Source organism: Podarcis muralis, chromosome 2, assembly GCF_964188315.1.
Source record: "Podarcis muralis chromosome 2, rPodMur119.hap1.1, whole genome shotgun sequence".
Lineage (NCBI taxonomy): Eukaryota > Metazoa > Chordata > Lepidosauria > Squamata > Lacertidae > Podarcis > Podarcis muralis.
Window position 1 is genome coordinate 117,416,689 of NC_135656.1, and position 21,787 is coordinate 117,438,475.

Consider the following 21,787-nt stretch of genomic DNA (forward strand, 5'->3'; position numbering starts at 1 on the left):
CCCAACAGAATACTAAAAACACAATAAAACACCAAACATTAAGAACTTCCCTAAACAGGGCTGCCTTCAGATGTCTTCTAAAAGTCAGGTAGTTGTTTATTTCCTTGACATCTAAAGGGAGGGCGTTCCACAGGGCAGGTGCCACTACCGAGAAGGCCTTCTGCCTGGTTCCCTGTAGCTTAACTTCTCGCAGTGAGGGAACCGCCAGAAGGCCCTCGGAGTTGGACCTCAGTGTCCAGGCTGAACGATGTGGGTGGAGACGCTCCTTCAGGTATACAGAGCAGAAGCCTGTATGCCTTTCCTTCTGTAAAAGTGTCTAATAAGATAGCAACTATGATTGCCCCATGTCTATGATTGCTCCACAGGACGCTACGACATGGGTAGGCAAACGAAGGCCTGGGGGCCGGATCCGGCCCAATCGACTTCTAAATCCAGCCCACAACGGTCCAGGAATCAGCGTGTTTTTACATGAGTAGAATGTGTGCTTTTATTTAAAATGCGTCTCCGGGTTATTTGTGGGGCATAGGAATTCATTCATATTTTTTTTCCAAAATATAGTCCGGCCCCCCACAAGGTCTGAGGGACAGTGGACCGGCCCCCTGCTGAAAAAGTTTGCTGACCCCTGCTCTACGATGTGAAACGGGGTTGTGATCTCACTATAAAACTTTTCTTCCCAAACTCGAAGCGTTTGTACCGCTTGCTCCCTGCGTGAATCCTCACACACTGAATAAGACCTGATTGATCACCGAAGTTCTTGCTGCCGTCGGGAAGCTGGCCTGATCTTTCCCTGTGTGGATTTTCTGGTGCGAAGCCAGACAGTCCCCCCGGCTGAAGCTTTTCCCGCACTCGGTGCACTGGTATGGTTTGTCCCCTGTGTGGAGTCTCTGGTGCCTCAGAAGGTCCGAGTTCTGGCTGAAGCTCTTCTCGCACTCCAAGCACTTGTAGGGCTTCTCCCTCGTGTGGATCCTCTGGTGCCGAGTGAGGCTGGACCGGGCGCTCAAGCTGATGCCACAGTCGGCGCAGCTGAACGGCTTCTGCCCTGTGTGCATCCTCAAATGCCGGCTAAGAATCGATTTGTGGAGGAAAGTTTTGCTGCAGTTTGAGCAGTTGTAGAGTTTTCCCCGCCTGTGGATTCTCTGATGTGAAATCAGGTTCACTTTGTGGTTGAAGCTCTTTCCACAGTCCAGGCATTTATATGGCACTTCCCCATCACGGTGTCTTTGATGCTGAGCGAAGCTTTTTCCAACCCTCAAGTTTTTATTTGGTTTCTCCTGGGTGGGAGCACAGAGGCACTTGGTGCTTCTCGTTTCTCTGTGTTTTTCCTGCCGGGTCGGGATTTCTTTCAGGTCCATGCCCTGACAAGTAGCAGGTTTAGCCTTATCCTCCGCCTGAGCCTCACCCTCCTGCAACTCTGAATCACTTTGATCCTGGAGTTTCTCTTTACATCCTAATGACGTCCCACATATTTCGGTCTCGTCCTCAATCTCTCGCAAGCTGCCTTCTGGAATAAACAGGTAAGCCAGAATTAAATGCTATGAATTGGTGCCTGAGTAAGAAAAGAAAGTGTAAGAAAATTTTAAAAAAGGATTTAAATAGGGTTGAAATGTAAGGTTCTGCACTTAGGCAGGAATAACCAGCTGCACAAATATAACATGGGAGGTACTCGGCTTACTAGTAGTACATGTCAAAAAGACCCAGAGGTCTTGGTGGACCACAAGCTTAACATGAGTGAACAGTGTGATGCGGCAGCAAAAAACTAATGCTATTCTACGCTGCATCAACAGCTTGTGCATGTTACAGTGGTGCCCCGCAAGACGAATGCCTTGCAAGACGAAAAACCCGCTAGACGAAAGGGTTTTCCGTTTTTCGATGCGCTTCGCAAGACGATTTTCCCTATGGGCTTGCTTCGCAAGACGGAAACGTCTTGCGAGTCTTGCGATTTTTTTCGCTCCCCCCCTTTTTCTAAGCCGCTAAGCCGCTAATAGCCTTTTAGCCGCTAAGCCGCTAAGCCTTTAATAGCCGCTAAGCCGCTAATAGCCTTTTAGCCGCTAAGCCGCTAAGCCTTTAATAGCCGCTAAGCCGCTAAGCCGCTAGACCACTAATAGCGCTAAGCCGCTAAGCCGCTAATAGGGTTGCTTCGCAAGACGAAAAAACCGCTAGACGAAGAGACTCGCGGAATGGATTATTTTCGTCTTGCGAGGCACCACTGTACTTTCCTCAATATATACATTTTAATGCATAGTTTACATTAGTTATGTGCATTTCTGTACACATTACAGACCCTCAAAGTGTCCCTGTGTTCCAGGGAGAGTCCCAAATTTAGAGAAGCCATCTCGGTTTCTGATTTAATCCCGGAATGTCCCGCTTTTCCTTAGGACATCCTTATTTTCATCAGAGAAATGTTGGAAGGTATGTTGTTACACAACTCCTGAGCCAAAGACATAAGTAACTATACAACCTTTAGAAGACATCTGAAGGCAGCCCTGTATAGGGAAGGTTTTAAAAAAAAAAGTTTAATATTCTATTATGTTTTTATATAGGGACGCGGGTGGCGCTGTGGGTAAAAGCCTCAGCGCCTAGGGCTTGCCGATCGAAAGGTCGGCGGTTCGAATCCCCGCGGCGGGGTGCGCTCCCGTTGCTCAGTCCCAGCGCCTGCCAACCTAGCAGTTCGAAAGCACCCCCGGGTGCAAGTAGATAAATAGGGACCACTTACTAGCGGGAAGGTAAACGGCGTTTCCGTGTGCGGCTCTGGCTCGCCAGAGCAGCGATGTCACGCTGGCCAGTGGCGTAGCGTGGGGGGTGCAGGGGGGGCCGGCCGCACCGGGCGCAACATCTGGGGTTAGGGCAAATCCACAGGTTAGGGGGCGCAAATCCACGGGTTAGGGGGCGCAAATTACTTGCCTTGCCCCGGGTGCTGACAACCCACGCTACGCCACTGACGCTGGCCACGTGACCCGGAAGTGTCTCCGGACAGCGCTGGCCCCCGGCCTCTTGAGTGAGATGGGTGCACAACCCTAGAGTTTGTCAAGACTGGCCCGTACGGGCAGGGGTACCTTTACCTTTACCTATGTTTTTATATATTTTCAGTGGAGAGATGTTGGAGGGTATGACATTACCTGGCTGGATTCAGGGGCTTATTTTGCCCCCAGACAGTTGAAATAGGTGCTAGCCATCATGGCTAGTAGCATAGAACCTCTGATCTTGGAGCAGCAATTTGGGGTGAAATAAAATATTGGGGTGAAATATTGAATAAAATATTGTGGGGGCCCAGGTAAGCCTCGCCTTGCATAATCGATCACATGATGTAGTGCACGCACACCGTTTGAATGGGAATGCCCATCAACTATGTGGACGCCTGGCCCCCTCAAATATTTTATTGTGCGGGCTGAAGTGGCCCTGGAGCATAGGAGTTTGCTCCTATGTGGGGTGGGGTTCCATCAGCCCGTCGCCCCCACAAGGGTACCCCACAATTCTCTCTCAGCAAAATAGCACCTACCTGCTTTCTTCCAGCCAGGAAATGAGGTTTGGTTTGGGGATCAGAGATCCTCCTGCAGGGGGAAAGAAGAGACATCACCATCAATACATTTTTATTTTTGTCCTGCCCTTCCTCCAAGAAGCTGGGGCTACAATACACGGCCCTCCCCTGTTTTTATCTTCACAACAACTCTTTGAGGTAAGTTAGGCAGTTTGGACCGGCGAACTTCATGGCTAGGTAAGGATTCAAAGTGGGGTCAACTTGGTATTGGGCTCCATCTGCATTTCCTACAACCTTACGTTCCCATTTCTGGAAGGGATCCGGCTCAGGGGTAGAATATTTGCTTTGCATGCAGAAGCTCCTAGGTTCAACCCCTGGCTTTTCCAGGGAGGGCTGGGAACACCCCCTGCCTGGAATTCTGGAGAGCTGCTGCCAGTCAGTGTACAGAATACTGGTCTAGGTTGGCCAATGGTCTCTGGCTATCACAGAGTGAGTCAGTAGTAAATCACACAGTTCCAAGTTGGAGTTAACTATTAGCAAAAACACAATCTTTGCAGACTTGGCTGCGTGTCAGGCCTAATAAGCACAGCAGCTTATTTCCTGTAGCTCTTATTCCATGAAATCAGTTGCTGAGATTATAGGTCCCTGCCTCCCCACAGTCATCTAAGTCCCCTCCTCTCCTGTGCTTTTTCCTAGCAACCCGAGACTATGCCTGAGTGAAGCCTGTGAAGCCCATTTCAGCCCTCTTCTGGTTCAGGGAGATGGGGGGAATTGAGTTTTTCACAGCAGGAGGGGGAAATCCCCATGACTCTTCACCAGCCTGACTCATCTCTGCCTCTTGGGCTTCCTCTTCCCCTGCTTCAGCTTCTACCATGACTTGACGTTTTCATCCCCCCAAAAGTTTTTGAGTTTCGGCTGAAATGAGGCTGCATTTTAATGTTGTATTTTAATCTTGGTTTTTAAGTTGTATTTCAAACAGTTGTTTTATATCTGGTGTTAGCCGCCCTGAGCCCAATCTTGGCTGGGGAGGGCATGGTATAAATAAAATATATTATTATTATTATTTTTATTATTACCTTTGTTTCTGGACTTCTCTCTGCCACAGACTCACCCTGCCCTGTTACTTCTTCAGCTTCCGACACAGCCTCTTCCCTGTCTTCTCCCTCTGACCACTCCTGGTTGTCCCACCACACATCCCTGGCCTCTGAGCCTTCTTCCCTTGGGGGTTCCCCAGCCGGTTCTTCCCACCATTCCTCTGCACCCAACCATCCCATGACATTGGCTCTCTATAAGGGCAGCTTTCAATGTCCCCGTGTTCATTTCTTACCTGCCTGGACTGTGATTTCCCTGGGGGCCTCGTGACCTTCCCTACAAGGAGCGGCACCAACAGCTCCCTCCACTGGGTGGGTTTCCTGCTGACACCTTGCTCCATCCTGACTTGCCAAGACATTTTCAGGCTCACAACACAGAAGAAGTTCCTCTTCCACTTTCCAGGTCAACGTCCCCTGCGGTCCCACCAGTTCTGAACTGCCTGGTACATCTTTCTCCTCCTCATCTGTGGTCATCCGCTCTTTTCCTACTGGAAAAATAACGAGATAATTCCAAACAGTTCCGATTTATTGAGCATCACCCCCCTCAAAAAATGAAGACTCCTCCCTACTCAACAGGCTGGCATCTCCATCTTCTTGCTTGGTTTCTACATGCAGATGTTTCTCCTTCATGGGAGGTGGAGCCCAGCCTCCCTCAGAAAAGTTCACAGCTGCCTCTTCTGAGGTGACCTGTAAGGATGGAAAGGGATGCTTTCAGGGTACAGTGACAGTCCTGAGAAGTGGCAAAGGAATGCTGTGCTATCAGTGGCTTCTGCTAGCCACGATGGCTATGGTCTACCTCGGCTGTCAGAGGCAGCGTGTGCCTCTGAATGCCAGTTACTAGGAACCACACAGGGGGAGAGTTGCTATTGCTCTCATATCCTGCTTGGAAGCTGGCTGATGCCACTGTGAGAACCTGTCAGGCAGGGCCGGATTTAGGTCTGATGAGGCCCTAAGCTACTGAAGGTAATGGGGCCCTTTATATGTCCAGCTGTTCTTTGTCAACAACAAAATTTCACTGTTTTTTGTGTTGAATATATGCTATATGGTAATTTATTGACCTAATAGGTCCATACGCAACACAAAACACTGTTGCTGTATGTAGGTTTTATTTTATTTGTTTTTTATCTTATATTTTGGAAATGCACATCCAGTGTTTTTTCCCTTTAAATCTTTTGGGGCGCCCAAGAGAGTGAGGCCCTAAGATATAGCTTGATTAGCTTATATGTAAATCCGTCACTGCTGTCAGGCCTGGCATTGGCATTGTCAGGAGTTCAGCCTACACTCGAGTAGGACTCTGGCAGAGACACATGCCCGACTGGCACGTTCCCTCCCTCCTGGTCGATTGTTCGGGAGCTTCATAAGCTTTCTTCAGCCCAAACATCACAGCGACCGATGCCAACCGACACCGGCATACTTAGAGATCCGCAGAGTTTGCACAACTTGCGCGTGGCAGACCTCAGCAACTCAGCATTTTGGCTAATCTACTTTATTTACATATAAACACGCAGGGAGCACTGCAACATGGCTCCCCCCCCCCCAGCATCAGACAGCAAAGAGAGAAAGAACAAAGGGCAATAGTCCCACTTCAGGAAACACAGCAACACAAACATCCTGTCTCCGTCACTTCCCACTCTGTGGAGTCAAAACACACACCGTCATGTGATAGACAAAAATCCCCTGACTACAATCATAGATCAGGAATTCTAACAGGCACAGGCCTGCAATAGAACAATAAATCACCCGTGGCTAAAGAAGTTAGATCTTTATTCAAGAAAACACACCACAGGCCTAGTGGTCTCAGCAACTCTTTCTAGGTTTTGCCCCACGAAGCAGTTGCGAGGGTCCCTGCCTTCCCTCTTTCAGGCTCCTTCCCCTGGCTGTATGTGCAGAAACCTTTGACTTTGGCATGGCTCGCTTGGAGCTTCTGGTACAAAGGTGCCTCTTTTGCCCTCCCCCCCTCCCAAGAATGTGGCCCCCCCAGAAGAGAATGTGGCCCTCAAACCAAAAATGCCCCTCCATACTCCCTGTTGTACAAGGTTGAAACACTCTCACCTGCTCTTCCTTGGCCTCCTGCTGCCTCAGGAGGAAGTCCTCGGCCAGGGCCACCGCCTGGGAGCAGGTCTCCGGGCCGCAATTCCTCACCCTGCTCTGCATCTCCGGCGGAAGGATGGTCAGGAACTGCTCCAGGATCAGCAGCTCCAGGATCTGCTCCTTGGTGTGCCTCTCCGGCTTCAGCCACCGGGAGCAAAGCTCCTGCAGCCGGGTGTAGGCCCCTCGGGGCCCCTCGGCCTCCTGGTAGCGGAAGCCCCAGAAGCGTTGGCGCAGCTTCTCTCTACCAATGGCATCCCCTCGCAAGATGGCCGCCTTCACTTTCCCATAATCCTCTCTGTCTCCAGCCTCCAGGCTTCGAAAGGCTCGCTCGGCTTCTCCGCTGAGGGCCGGCTGGAGGCGGGCCGCCCACTCTTCCCGGGGCCACCGGCAGGCTTCGGCCACTTGCTCAAAGGAGGTGAGGAAGGCCTTGGCATCGTCCCAGGGGGTGGGCTCCTCTGGCACCTGTGGGACCCCCCAGCCCAAGCGAGGGGCCTCCACTGTTCCTAGGAACGTCTGCCCTTGGGCTTCCCAATGCTGGCTCAAGGCTTCTTCCGCCTCCTCCTCCACCTGATGCAAAACTGACCTTCTGAGGATCTCCCCGGTACTCCCAGAATGCACCGCTCCCTCCATGCCCATCTTGTAACCTGCGATGCCCAAGTATGGGGCTTTTCCTGTTCCTTCTGACGCCTCGCCTTGTGTGCAGCCCGCAGGGTCCTGCTCTTCGATTTTCATCCTTGTGTGAAGCCACAGATGTGGGGCTGGACTGAAGAAAACACTAGAATAAACAACCGGTACCTGAAGACATAGGCACAAAGCTTTTACCTGCATAAAAAAAGAAGAAAAACCAGAATCAGGGAGAATCAGGGCCAGCATTCTGGAAGGTCAGCCACCCTCAACTCTCTTTGGCAGCGGTGCCAAGCGACAGCAGTGATATATTACTGAGCGGGGCTGCATAGCTGTCAACTTTCCCCCTTTTTTTAAAGGGGGAATCCTTTATTCCGAATAGGATTCCTCGCAAGAAAAGGGGAAAGTTGACAGCTATGGGGGGCTGCCACTGTTATGTCAGGGGCATTGTGGGGAATTAAAATACAGGGATCAGCAGCAGGGATCAGCACCAGGCCCTGACTGGTACCCAAGGATGTCAAAATGTGGGGGGACGACCCCTAAATATGACATTGTGGATCCCTGAGAGTGACGGTTAAAACGAACTTATAGTAGCCTGTCGCTTTGAGAAATTGCTGAGAATTTTCCTTTGCAAGCAGCCGCCCCCCTCCCATGGGGCAGAGAGAAGCTAAATCTCTTATCGCGAGAACACAAGCAGCTATACATCGCAGGTTTGCAGCACTCAATACAAAGCACAATAGCTCTTGCAGCAAACTGTATCCCTGAAAAGGCCATGCATGTTGACTGTAATTGTACTTAAAGCTATGTCAGCAATACAACTGATCTGTATGCATTGATGCTTATGCTAGAAGCGCAGGCACAAAAATGGAATGCGTCTAAAAGAGAACGAACACAAAATATGTCAAACACTCTAGGTTGGCAGCATTACTATTATCCACATTATTGTTTTAAAAAATAAACGTTCTGGCCAAATGGTAAAATTGCAGCACACATGTTACAAAAAAGCGCTCATTTTTCTGACAAGCTTCAAGGTGGTGTAAATGGTCCCCCCCTTCCCATTTTATCCTTACAACAGCCCTGTGAGGTAGGCTAGGCTAAGAGAGGTCGAAGGTCACCCCAGGGAGCATCATAGCTGAGTCCACAGTCTGTTGCGGGTTTTAAATGTGGAAGGGGAGGGAGTCGGTGGAAGAAGATTGGAAGAAATTTAAAGACTATCTACAGAAATACTGCAAAATTAATGAATGTTAGAATGATGTTGGAATGAAGTTAAGTGGTTTTAGCAGCAATGTTATTAAGGTCTATGTAAAAATGGATTGTTAATAGATGTGAACTTGAAGTAATAATATACTAAGATAAAGGATTAAGATAAGAACAAAGAGGGAAAGGATTTGCTGAATTAACTAACTGAACTGGAATGCAAAAAAGGGAGGTGTGAGGAGGTCAGGGAAACAAGTGAATGAAAGACAAGATATGGAAAGACTGATTTGTTTTTAATTGTTATTCTTTTTTTCTGTTTTTTGTATTTTCTTTTTTCTTTTTTTACTTTTCTTGTATTATTTTGTTTGAAACTTTAATAAATATTATTTAAAAAATAAATAAATGTGGAAGGGGAGAACTGCCTTGTACACCACCTTGGGGGGGGGGGGAAAGCAGTGGGCTAAAAATAAATGCAATAAGCAAAACATACTGATAAAATAGTGTTGCATTATTGTCCTCCAGAAAGGGCACTCTTGCGCTAGCTAGAGCACAAACAAAGTAGGACGAAAAAGTAGACTGGGGTTTTCGGAAATCGACAGGGCATGGACCGAGTATCATCATCATCATTTATTTTATTTCTATCCCTCATGCATCATCAACATCATTTATTTTATTTCTATCCCACAAGTATCATCATCATTTATTTATTTTTGTTTTGTTTCCCCCCTGTCCCCTATTATGTTTTTATTGTAATTTTACTGGTGTTAGCCACCCTGAGCCCGGCTCTGGCAGGGGAGGGCAGGGTATAAATAATAATAATAATAATAATAATAATAATAATAATAATAATAATAATAATAATAATAATAATAATAATATATTTCTAAATATTCCTCCGCAACAGCCCTGTGAGGTAGGCAAAGCTGAGCGGCAGCCACTGGCCCAAGGTCACCCCAGTGAGCTTCAAGGCAGAGTGTCAGGATCTGAACCCAGGTCTCTAACCAGGACACCACACTGGGAGCAAGAGGCGCGTTTGCCCCGAAACTTTGGCAGGCGCCAAGAGTAGCTAACAGGAGTGAAAGCTGGGTTGGCGTCTCACCGCCCAGATTACCTTCGGGGGCGCAAATCATAATGAATGCGCGAGAAGGAGAAAAAGCAGAGGAAGGGGCGCTTCGGGACTTGGAGGAAGGGTCTCCCGTCGCTGTCTCCCTCCTACATTTCCCTTTTCTAAATGAATCTCTCCCGCCCCACAACTCTCACCTTTTCAATGCACCAAGATCGCTTCCCTCTTCCTTCACGTTTATGCAGCGGACTTTAAATGCAAAAACCAAACCGGGGAAGGAGGCGCCACTGGTGTGGTTTTTTTTTATTCTTCCTCCTGGGTTTGATTATCTTTTCTAGGAAAGAAACGCTCTCTCAATTTAACCCTTTTAAACACTTGCATACATACACACACACACACACACACACATAACTGTCAACTTACAGATTTGAAAAATAAGGGATCAGCAGCCAAAATAAGGGATTTTGCTTAGTTTATACAGAAATCCGCCACTGATGGAGCCATGCTGCTTTTGCTGCGACTGACTGTGTTTTGCAGGGGTTGGACTAGATGATCCTAAGGGTCTACAACTCCCACCAAAGAAGAGGGGCAGGCAAAACTGATGAACGACCTCGAGATGGCAAAGCTTACAGGCAGAATTAGAAACCAGGAAGAGGACCTCTTTAATAAAGAATGGGGAAAGTTTATGATTTCGTTGAAAAGCTATTGTCAAGAGTTACATACATTGGTAGGATTGACAGAAAACGTGTAGTAAAAATTTGAACTATGGGTGGACAAATGATTTATAAAAATAGAGTTATGAAAGGGATGCAGAGGGGGAAATCACTGCATTAAGATGCTGCACTGGTTGGAGGGGATGCTAAGCAGCATGTCGGGGCTGCCGTCGTCCTGGCGCGAGGAGTTCCATCGGCCCTTCCCCACCCGAGAGAGAGGGCATGCGAGCCCGGCATGAGGCAGTTGCGGCGCCGCCCTTCTGTGTCCCTCCCCATCCCCTCCTCTTCCTCCTCCCTCAGGCCGCCTCCTCAGCCGCCGCTGCCGCCTCCCCTGGCAGCACAGCAGAAGTCTCACAAGAGAGGGGCTGCCTGCCCGACCGCTGCCACTCGTCTTATAATGACGCACCCCTGAGAGGAAAAAGGGAGAGACGGATACACGACAGCTCGTGCGCGCTCTCTCTCTCTCGCGGCGGCGGACCCCGAGCCGCTGCTTCCCTCCGGAGCCGGGCGAGCATGAAACCCGGGAAATTTAAGGGACATAATCAATAAGGGACAGTAGCGGGACACAGCGCTGGGATAAGGGAGTTTCCCGCCAAATAAGGGACGGTTGACAGCTATAACACACACATACATATATAAAATGTGCTTTATGCAGCATGCTCATTCATTACAAGACTTTCAGAAAGAATTTAAAAATTAAAATAAAAAACTTTCCCCAAGCATTCGATAATTGAAAGAGGCTGTTGCCACCTGGCAAGTTTGAAATTATTCTCTATGGTATGTATGGGACTTGCCATTCTTCTTCTTCATCATCATCATCATCATTGAATTTGTTAGTCACCTTATCGAGTGATTGATAGCTTTTTTGTGAAGACTATACAATGTCCAGACTCTTTATACTGTATTTACTTTCCTAATTATATAAGTGAGAAGAATACTGTAAATTTATAATCTCATGCTTTTTCAACCATGGGTACGTTCTCCCTTGAATTGCAGATTGAAGCAGACCCTCCAAGTTTCTCTATTTTGCAGAGACAGTCTCGGATTTACAGAAGTTTCTGATTTGATCCCAGAATGTTCTGCTTTTCCTTAGAACGTCCCTATTTGCATCGGAAAAATATTGGAGGGTATGGAGTTAGGTAACCCCAGAGCCAAGGAGATCATTATCATTGATGTTGTTGTTGTTAATTGAATCTATATATACCGCCCTATACCCGCAGGTCTCAGGGTGGTTCGCAGGATAAAATCAGAATATAAAATTAGTAACTACACAACCTTTAGAAGACATCTGAAGGCAGCTCTGTATAGGAAAGTTTTTTAATGTTTTATGTTTTCATAGGTGTTGGAAGCCTCCCGAGTGGTTGGGGCCAGGGCAACCGAGTTAGATGGGCAGGGTATAAATAAAATTATTATTGAATAAAGGTAAGGGTACCCATGACCGGTAGGTCCAGTTGTGGATGACTCTGGGGTTGCGCGCTCATCTCTATAGGCCAAGGGAGCCGACTTTGTCCCCAGACAGCTTCCGGATCATGTGGCCAGCATGACTAAGCTCCTTCTGGTGAACCAGAGCAGCACAAGGAAACACCATTTACCTTCCCGCCGGAGCGGTACCTATTTATCTACTTGCAACTGACGTGCTTTTGAACTGCTAGGTGGGCAGGAGCTGGGACCAAACAACAGGAGATCACCCCATCGCAGGGATTCGAACCACCAACCTTCTGATCAGCAAGCCCTAGGCTCAATAGGACATCCCTATTTTCATCGGAGAAATGTTGGAGGGTATGTTGAAGTCTTCTTCGACTTATAAACAAAACTGTATTGAGACTTGCACCAGACTTTTGCCTTACTCAGGTCTTGCAGTTTCTTATGAAAGGTTTCTCTCTGTTCCTTACAGCTCAGGTTTCTCACTATTAGCATTTAGGGATTTTCCTCTGTCTGTTTCCCTTCAGACAGATCACACTGACACAACACTGTCCTCGGCAGCATCCGGAGAAGCCTCTCTCAGCAGCCCTTCTCTCCATCACACACACAGAGAGAGAAATCAGAAAGGCAGTTAAAAAACGACAGTTACTGGAATAACAGTCACAACCAAATGGAATACCTCTGTCATGTGACTCATAGTCGGCCAATCATATGAGAGCTACTGCCGGGGGGGGGGGGCAGGGGAAACATGTTAAAAGTGCATAGTGATTTAACATAAGCAAACATTTCCATTTCAGGAAATTAAATCATTATCCTTAACAATCCCCGCATACATTAAAACCAAGAAGAAAGAGAATACATTTAAAAAATCTCACCCACATTTAAAAGACTACATATGAGAAAAAGGCCAAAAGCCTGGTGTGTGTGTGTGGGTGTGTGATGGTGCCAAGCGAGCCTCTCTGGGGAGAGCATTCCAAAAGTGGGGAGCCACCACAGAAAAGGCTTGCTCTGTTCATGCCCAGAGGTTATGAAGAACTGTGTTTTCCGAATGGCTTCGGGCCCTTTCGGACTGGTGGGTTTTGTGTGGTTGTGTTCTGCAACCCATGCTTGACCTAGGCCACATTCACACCATACGTTTATCGTGCCTTGAAACCACTTTAAACAGTCATGGCTCCCCCTAAAGAGTTTGGGGATCTGCAGTTAATTAAGGGTGCTGAGAGATGTTAGGAGACCCCACTGCTTCCCTCACAGAGCTAGATTTCCCAGAGTGGTTCCACAAAATTTTCCTCTTTACAGGGAGCACTGTGATCTACAGGAGGGGCTCTCTTGCAACTTCCAAAGATTTCAAAAGCCCACTCTGAAGTAACTCAGAACAGGGCTTTTAGTATGGCTACTACCTGTTCTGTGAAATAGTGTCCTTGTCAACGGACACCCGCTATCTGCACTTTCCAAAAACAGTTTTTGGTTCCTACAGGCTTTCTCAGCTGGATAAATGGGTCTTTTCATAGAATCATAGAATTGGAAGGGATCCCAAGGGTCATCTAGTCCAACCCCCTGCAATGCAGGAATTTCAAGTGTCACAAGTATCTGTGTTTTAGTGGTTTTTTGAAATGAATCTGCTGCTTTTGTGTTTTTAACTGTTTTCAAGTTATCTTATTTGCAAATCGCCTTGAGGCAGTGGTTTAGAAGGTGATAATAATAATAATAATAATAATAATAATAATAATAATAATACACATTTTTTGACACACTGCTTTGTTGGAGAACTGCGCTGCAAAATTTAGAGAAGTGCAGATTGTGAAAGATGTTTTCTGTGTTTCGTATGCCTGTGGGGTAACTTCACCTTTAAGTATGAATTGAATCAGATGTCTCCTGTATCTTTAGCTGTATGGAAGGTCTGGGATTGGAAGTCACCTGCCTCTGTGTGTGCCAGTCGCTGGGGAAGAGAAGGGAGAGTGAGCCCCTGCGCATGTCCCGCCTTTGAGCTTCCTGTTGGCATCTGGTTGGAACCAGGAAGTTGGACTCGATTGGCTTTTGGCCGGATCTTGCAAGGCTCCTCTGACGTCCTTAGAAGAGGAGACTGAAAGGAGACCATGTCACCTGCAGCTGGCCTTTTCTCTAAACTAGAAAAAGTCCCAAATGCTGCAACTTTTCCTCAAAAACCTTTCCACACCATCCCCTGGATCACTCTTGCGCCAACTGAACATTCTTCTCGGTCCTCACTGAGTGTACCCCTCCCACCAATTTCCCTCTGCCAAACATTTGTTGCATTTCTCTTTTTTTACAAAAATATTTATATTTATTTCTAGAACCGTAACAGCGATGCGAACAAAACAATTATCCTGGCAAATATCATGCCCCATTTTGGTGTTCGTTTTGGCCACCGAAAACCCTTGGAGAGTGAATTCTCTCTTAGCCAGCAGGATCAACACACAGTGTTGGAAAGAACTAAAGGATATGCAACGTATTCTTTTCCGTATCGTTTCGAGTTAGTGCTGCAACTCAGTGTGGACGGGTTGAAGGGGCAGGGGCTGGAAGAAGTTAAGATGGCTTTTCCTGGGTGGTGTCCTGAATCGTGGATTGGGGGTGGGAGGGATTCCTTCTCCTATTGATCTCTTAAAAGTTTCACCCAGAACAGGTCCCAAGTCCGAAATCTGGAACATCTTCTTTGCAATGCAAAGGTCCCAGGTATAATTTCCCTACAAAGCTGGGAATGTCTGCTGCCGGAAACCCCGGAGAGCCTGTGCCGATCACTGTAGCCAATAACAAACAAGGTGGAACAAACCTCTGCTATTAGGCAGCTTCCCAAGTTTCCTATCGGTGCTATGGATTGTTTTAAACCTAAGCAAAGGCCGTAGCTTAGTGGTTTGAGCATCTGATTGCATACGGAAGGTCCCAGGTTCAGACTTCTGTCTCCAGGTTAAGACTGAGATATGCTCCTTGCCTGAAATCCTGGAGAGAGGCTGCCAGTCCGTGTGGGCATGGCCAAGCTATACGGACCAGTGGTCTGACTCAGACAGGTTCGTACATCCCAAGGGTCTTGTGTTCTTTTTCCAGGTAATCCTCAGCCAATTCCCCCCACCTATTTTGCTTGCATACTGCAATGGTCTCCTCCATCGCGGCAAGGAGGCGTTTCAGGCCAATGCGGCAGCGCTTTCCCTGCGATCCGAGCGTGTGCACGGGTCCTCCGCCACGTGGACCCGCCTGTGTCTGCTGAGGCTGAACCGCTGCCGGAACCTCTTGCCGCACTGGGGGCACTCGTACGGCTTCTCCTCCGTGTGCGTCCTCTTGTGGCGGCTGCAGTCCGAGCTGCAGGCGAAGGACTTCCCACACTCGGAGCACACGTACGGCTTCTCGCCGGTGTGGATGCGTCGGTGCGCAGCCAGCCCCGATCTGTAGAGGAAACACTTCCCGCAGTCCAAGCACCGGTGTCGCTTCCCTCTCTTGCACATCCGACTGTTCTTCGCGGAGCAGGAGCTGCGTGCAAAGCTTTTTCCGTAAGCGCCGTACAGGTTTTGCCTCTTGCCAACAGAGGCTCTCTGCTGGACGGCAAGTCCTCTGAGCTCCATGTGGCCTTCGCTGGAAGGAAGAGGCCCACCTTCCGGGTGGGTTTCCTGCTGGGATTCCGCTCTGTGCTGACTCTTAGAAACATTGGCCTGCCCGTGGCCCCGGTCTTCCAGGCTGGCTGTCGTCGCCCCGCATGGCTGTGCTTTTCCTGAATCTTCCGGCACATGATTTCCCCCCACATCTACAGTCAACCATCCTTGACCACCTGGAGAAACGAGAAAACCCCAATATCACTTACTCCCAGGACTTCAGGGGGTGGTGGGAAAGGAAAAGTAAAAGCAAGGAACAAAGGTGGTTAGGAGGAAGACAGGACAACAGGAACTTCCCATCCCCACATATGAAAACGAGTCTCCGATGTAGCAGGTTGTGGGACTCTCTGGCCTTCCAGATGTTGCTGAACTACAAAGCCCATCATCCCGGGCCATGGGCTCAGTCTATAGACAGGAAGCTTTTAATTAACAATGAAGAGAACACAGGGTTGAATGGGATTGTCTTGTGTGCATACATGATAGAAGGATTTTCTCCATGGGGATGTGGAATCTGTGGCTTTCCGCAACTGGGTTTACAATTCCAGCCCCAAAGAGAGATCACTGGTGATGCTGATGGGAGTTGTAGTTCAACCACATCTGGAAGGCCAAAATCTCCCCACTCCTGAAGTGAAGAAACAGCTCTGCTGTGTGATATCAATGAAACTTTTGCAGAAAGCAATGAGGACTTCTGGGAGTTTAGATGCGCCAGGAACTCTAATTATGGTTGGTTTTAGCTAAAGAGGCTGGGGGAGAAATATAATCATGTTCAAATTAGAATCCATCTAATTTGCCTGTTCCAAAACAATACATGAACACAGCCACCCTTCGAAGTTTGCACTTCTGAGAGCCTTGCAATGCTGTTTTGCAGCCCCAAGATGCATACAAAAAATACATATACTAGGATAAAGTGTACCCACAACGCTGCACACTTTAGTGAAGATAATGCACACAAATGCTTTATGTTAGGCAATATTTGTTTTGCGAAAACATGTACATGTTCCCTTTACAGAAGGGAAGGAGCCACAGTCAGAGAAGAAGTCAGGGAGCACACCAGAACCTGGCCCCCCAGAGGCTGTGTCACTCCTTACCCAACAGGCTGGCTTCTTCTCCATTGTCGTCTTCCTGCTTGGTCTCCATGGACGGTGGCACCTGCTCGGCATCACGCAGAGCCTGGCTTGCCTCAAAGGAACTCCCAGCTGCATCCTCAAATGGTACCTGCACCGGCAAAAGGGAATTCTTTCAGGGGAGAGTGGGGTTGGTGGTGCAGCCACCAGCAGATGGGCTAACCATTTTGCACTGGCAGCCAGGGCCTTCTCAGTGGTGGCTCCATTCCACTTGTGGAATGCCCTCCCTAGCAGAGTGCATCACTGCTAAAATCCAGGGGGAAATTTTATGCTGCCCTCCTGCCATCCATGATTTTATTAGCCGTGAGTATTTGCCACTCTTTTTAAAATGCCTTTTTTGATGTCCTTTGTGCCTTTCAAATATATTTATTTATTCTGGGTTTTTAAAAATCCTTTTGGAAGGGTGTGTGTGTGTGTGTGTGTGTGTGTGTGTGTGTGTGTGTGTGTAAACACTATCTGCCAAGTTGAACAACCCCAGTCACTGGAATAAGAGGTAAAGAAAACGACTAATTAGTTAGAATCATAGAACTGCTCAAGCCCCTTGTGGTGGTATTCTGCATAGCTGCATAGCTGTCAACTTTTCCCTTTTTTTAAAGGGAAATTTCCTTATTCTGAATAGGATTCCTCGCAAGAAAAGGGAGACAGCTATGTGCAGTAGCTGCAGGTTATGGAGAGTCTTCAAGGGCAGCCCCACAAAGAGCGCACTAAAGTAGTCTAACTGGAGGGAACATGTCCAGGGCCATGGAGAATTCTGGCAGTTATGTCAGTCCAAGAAATACGTAGTTCAATGCAGCTTACCATTCATTTTTTCCTCCCCGCCCCCTACATTGGGATGGGTAGAGAATTCAACCTATGTCCCATCACTCAACCTACAACCAAGTACCAGGAAAACACCTTTACCTGCTTCTCACATCTCTCAGCCTCTCGTTGCATCTGCAGTATATCCTCGGCCAGGGTCACCGCCTGGGCACAGGTCTCGGGGCTACACTCCCTCACCCAGCTCTGCATCTCGGGCGGCAGGATGGCCAGGAACTGCTCCAGGATCAGCAGCTCCAGGATCTGCTCCTTGGAGTGCCTCTCCACCTTCAGCCACCCCCGGCACAGATCCTGGAGATGGCCGTAGGCCCCTCGGGGTCCCTCGGCTTCCTGGTAGCAGAACCGCCTGAAGCGTTGGCGCCGCTCTTCCCTGCTCATGGCGTCCCCTCTCAAGATGGCCGCCTTCACTTTCCCATAATCCTCTCTGTCTCCAGCATCCAGGCTGTTGAAGGCCCGCTCGGCTTCCCCGCTGAGGGCCGGGCGGAGTTGGGCCGCCCACTCTTCCCGGGGCCACCGGCAGGCTTTGGCCACTTGCTCAAAGGAGGCCAGGAAGGCCTTCGTGTCCACCCAGGGCGAGGGCTCATCTGGCAACAGTGGGGTCCCCCAGTCCGAGTGGGGAGACTCCATTTTCCTCAGGAACTCCTGCCATTGGGCTTCCCAATGTTGCAACAGGCCCTCATGCCGCTCTTGTTTAACTTGGTCGAGAGGTATCCTTTGCAACAATTCTCTCCCAGCCTTGTTTGCATGGAGGACTTTTCCTTCCCATTGTGATCCCAGCCCTCGTGTGAGGCCTGCTGGGTCTTGCACCTCCATTTTGTTTTCCGAGTGGCCGTCTCAGTTGGCGTAGAAAATGCTAGAATCCAAAGGGGGAGACGCAATCTTTGAAACAGGCACCGTGGTCTCCTCCTTAGGGAAGAAAGATGTAAAGAGAGGGAAAGAAATGGATTTTACATCCCTTTATTTATCCCCCCCCCAATACTTTTTATTGCTTTTTTGTAACAACAACAAATAAAACAAATACTCTTACATTCAAAAATGTGTATGTCTTCTTATTTACCCTGCGCCTTATTGCACCCGGACTTCCTTCCATCCCATCAACGGTTTTCATGTCTCAAATCTTTTCTTACAGTTTCTTATTTACACGCCATCCACATCACAAGATTTACATTAATCCTGCTAGTGTTTTTAAATTCTTACAATTACTCCGTATATATTCAACAAATTTACTCCAATCCTTTTCGAACTTTGCTTCTTTTTGGTTCTGAATCTTATAAGTCAATTTCGCCAATTCTATGTATTCAAACATTTTTGTCTGCCACTCCATTAAAGTTGGGATTTCTCGGGAATTTTAGACCCCTTTAAAGGTCCACACCATGCGTTTAAAGCATAGGCAGTGCGCATTTACAGCACGACAAATCATGGAAACTGTAGTTTGCTAAGGGTTTTGGGAATGGAAGCTCTGAGACAAGGAAACTGCAGTTCCCAGGATGCCATGTGCTTTACATGTACGTTGAATGGTGCTTTAAAGGTATACAGTGAATCTGCTTACTGCTTTGCCATAAAAAAGTCACATGGGGTCTGCAAAACCCTACTCCTGTTTTAGGGTGCCGAGCCAGCCATGCTCACAAGGCTGCGGTTGGTTTGCAATGTCTCCTCAGTGGCTGGTTGTACTTTGTGTGCTTCAGTGGATGTTATTTAATTCCTTCATCCAACAAGATTCCTAAACCAAGGTTTGAGGTCTTGAGGACGTGTTGCAAAACAAATGGAAGCAGAATAAACCCACCACCGAGTCACTATTGTTGTGTCAAGAATGTTGTGAACAGCACTGAGATCTATGGATGTGATTTTATATGGTGATTTTGTGTTGTAACTGCCCTGAGACCTGCGGGTTTATGGCTGTATACAAAGTTAGTTGATAGATAGATAGATAGATAGATAGATAGATAGATAGATAGATAATGTGGATGTTGTGTGGTATACAAATTTAATAAGAATAAGAATATATTGCAGAACATGCCAGCAATAAGAGACCATTATGGCAAAAAGTTTGCTATTTTGGAGAAAAGGGCTTGCTGTGCAAGACCATACCCTCCAACATTTCTCCGATGAAAATAGGGACGTTCCATTCCATGATGATAATTTTACTATTTATACCCCACACATCTGACTGGGATGCCAAAGCCACTCTGGGCAGCTTTTAACATACATAAAAACATAATAAACATTAAACATTTTTTTTAAAAAAACTTCCTTATACAGGATTGCCTTCAGAGGGTTCCGGGGGGGGGGGGGGGTCAGATAACTCGATATCCTCCAAAATTTCTCCAATGAAAATAGGGACATCCTAAGGAAAAGTGGGACACCCTGGAATCAAATCAGAAACTTCTCGAAATCAGGGACGTCCCTGGAAAATAGGGACACCTGGAGCATCTGCAAGACAGCGACCATATGGAAGCCCCCTAAGTGGGGCAATTTCCAGGTTCCCCTTGCAACTTTGGGGAGAGCCAGTATGGTGTAGTGGTTAAAAGCAGTAGCCTTGTAATCTGGTGAACCGGGTTCGCTTCCCCGCTCCTCCACATGCAGCTGCTGGGTGAACTTAGGCCAGTCACACTTCTTTGAAGTCTCTCAGCCCCACTCACCTCACAGAGTGTTTGTTGTGGGGGAGGAAGGGAAAGGAGAATGTTAGCGGCTTTGAGACGCCTTAAAAAAGGGAGTGAAAGGCGGGATATCAAATCCAAACTCTTCTTCTTCTTCTATAGCTCGGGCTCTGCATGGGTTCCCCTAAAACCCAGGAGAGCTGCAAAGATGATGGATTTTTCAGAGCTAGCCGACCTAACTGGAAGAGTCTGCGACCAGAATAAGGAGAAGTATCAGGAAGATTGGATTAAATTTAATGATTATTTAGTTAAATATGTTAAGTTAAATTAATTGGAAATAGCTTGTAGATGCTTAATTGGCTTAGGATTTTACTTAAGTTAAGTGATGAATTAATATGTTTAATTTCAAAAGGAAAAGATCTAAGGATGTTAATGTTCAAGTTAAACTTTATAAGAATTGTGATTTGGAAAACCGTTAAAAGGACATGCAATGAAATCCAACCAAGGGGAAGCGAGGAAGTCACTTAACAAAGTGTAATTTTTTAATAAGGTTATGAATTATGTTTGTTTGTTTTATGTATTTGTTTATAATTTTGTGAAAACCAATAATTTTTTTTTGGAAAAAAATAAACTAAAACCCAGGAGAGCTGCTTGCTGCCACCCCGTGCAGACAATCTTTAGCTAGATGGACCAGTCAAGATAAAGACTCTTATCTGTCAAGATAACGACTCTGGACAGGTTTCCCTCAAGAGCTGATCTGGGCTTGCAGAGGAAGAGCCTCTCCCCTCTGCGCCCTCCTGCAATCCCTGCGCAGGTTTACTCCCAAGTAAACCCCACCGAAGTCGCCCGCGGCTTGACCAGTGCGATTGCAGCCTGCGATTTCCCACTGCACTTCTCCCTCTCAGATGCATCATCGCCCCTTCGCCCTTTTTTGCACGCTCACCTCTGCACGCCTTGCTTTTCTTGCACCCGGATCCTGTTCTCTGCCTCCGCTGAAGGGAAGCTCAAAGCAATTTCATGCAAGGAGTTGCGGGGGGGGGGGGGGAGATTTTCGGTGCTGTTTTTTTTTTTTAAATTTTGGACCCGCCCCTCACATTGCCATCACCCCCCCCCCACTTCCATTTCTCGGTGCTCTCTAGGAATAAGGGGAAGTCTTTCTCATTTTAACCCCGTGCTTTCCGGAGAAGAGTGCTTGACCTTAGGAAAGGCTCCTGCTTTGTTTTTTAAAGGTAAAGGTACCCCTGCCCGTACGGGCCAGTCTTGACAGACTCTAGGGTTGTGCGCTCATCTCACTCAAGAGGCCGGGAGCCAGCGCTGTCCGCAGACACTTCCGGGTCACGTGGCCAGCGTGACAAGCTGCATCTGGCGAGCCAGCGCAGCACACGGAACGCCGTTTACCTTCCCGCTAGTAAGCGGTCCCTATTTATCTACTTGCACCCGGGGGTGCTTTCGAACTGCTAGGTTGGCAGGCGCTGGGACCGAACGACGGGAGCGCACCCCGCCGCGGGGATTCGAACCGCCGACCTTTCGATCGGCAAGTCCTAGGCGCTGAGGCTTTTACCCACAGCGCCACCCGCGTCCCACACTTTGTTTTTTGCTTTTATTGAAAATCTATTAGAAATGCAAATTATTATTTAAAAAAAAAAGATAAGAAAAAGAAAGGCTCCTGCGTGATCCCACAAGAGAGCTTTTTGCCTGTTGCCTGATGGGTTGAGTGTATGTGTTTTGAAAGCTGTTTTTATTAAAGCTTGAAAAACAAAGAAAAAATGTACAGAAACCAACCTCAAAAATAAAGCACGTTTTTAACATAAAAACTAAAAGGTGCAGAAAGATGTTAGGAAGCTCCTCCTGGAGCAACGATTCCCAGCATTCCCTGGGGAGAGGGATCAATTGTGAAGCCACCCTGGGAACTGTAGCGCCATAAGGGGGAGCGTCCTAACAACTCCCAGCATCCTTAAGAAACTACAGTTCCCAGGAT

General features: G+C 47.7%; 2 protein-coding genes across 2 annotated transcripts in view; both read right to left on the reverse strand.

The window, feature by feature from the left end:
* LOC114591062 (uncharacterized) overlaps positions 1-7,628 on the reverse strand; it is a 33,807-nt gene extending 26,179 nt beyond the window's left edge. Inside the window, 7 exon segments of the mRNA XM_077923575.1 lie at positions 632-785; positions 788-1,532; positions 3,117-3,120; positions 3,497-3,548; positions 4,803-5,054; positions 5,136-5,253; positions 6,619-7,628. Coding sequence (XP_077779701.1) covers positions 632-785; positions 788-1,532; positions 3,117-3,120; positions 3,497-3,548; positions 4,803-5,054; positions 5,136-5,253; positions 6,619-7,530 — 2,237 coding nt within the window. The 5' untranslated portion in view covers positions 7,531-7,628.
* Positions 7,629-12,410: 4,782 nt separating this feature from the next.
* On the reverse strand, positions 12,411-20,859 carry LOC114592271 (uncharacterized). The gene is made up of 4 exons (XM_028720331.2): positions 20,753-20,859; positions 17,297-18,118; positions 16,361-16,487; positions 12,411-15,448 (listed from the first exon to the last, which is right to left on the reverse strand). The coding sequence occupies exons 2-4, from the start codon at positions 18,023-18,025 to the stop codon at positions 14,811-14,813; spliced, it is 1,494 nt and encodes a 497-aa protein (XP_028576164.2). The 5' UTR covers positions 18,026-18,118; positions 20,753-20,859; the 3' UTR covers positions 12,411-14,810.
* Positions 20,860-21,787: the final 928 nt, after the last annotated feature.

Excerpts from the sequence above, each read along its gene's own strand:
- LOC114592271 (XM_028720331.2), bottom strand. The coding sequence starts at position 18,025 with ATGGAGGTGCAAGACCCAGCAGGCCTCACACGAGGGCTGGGATCACAA. Across the intron at positions 16,488-17,296 it reads CTGAGAGATGTGAGAAGCAG|GTACCATTTGAGGATGCAGC; the intron begins GTAAAGGTGTTT and ends TTGCCGGTGCAG. Across the intron at positions 15,449-16,360 it reads AGAAGAAGCCAGCCTGTTGG|GTGGTCAAGGATGGTTGACT; the intron begins GTAAGGAGTGAC and ends TCGTTTCTCCAG.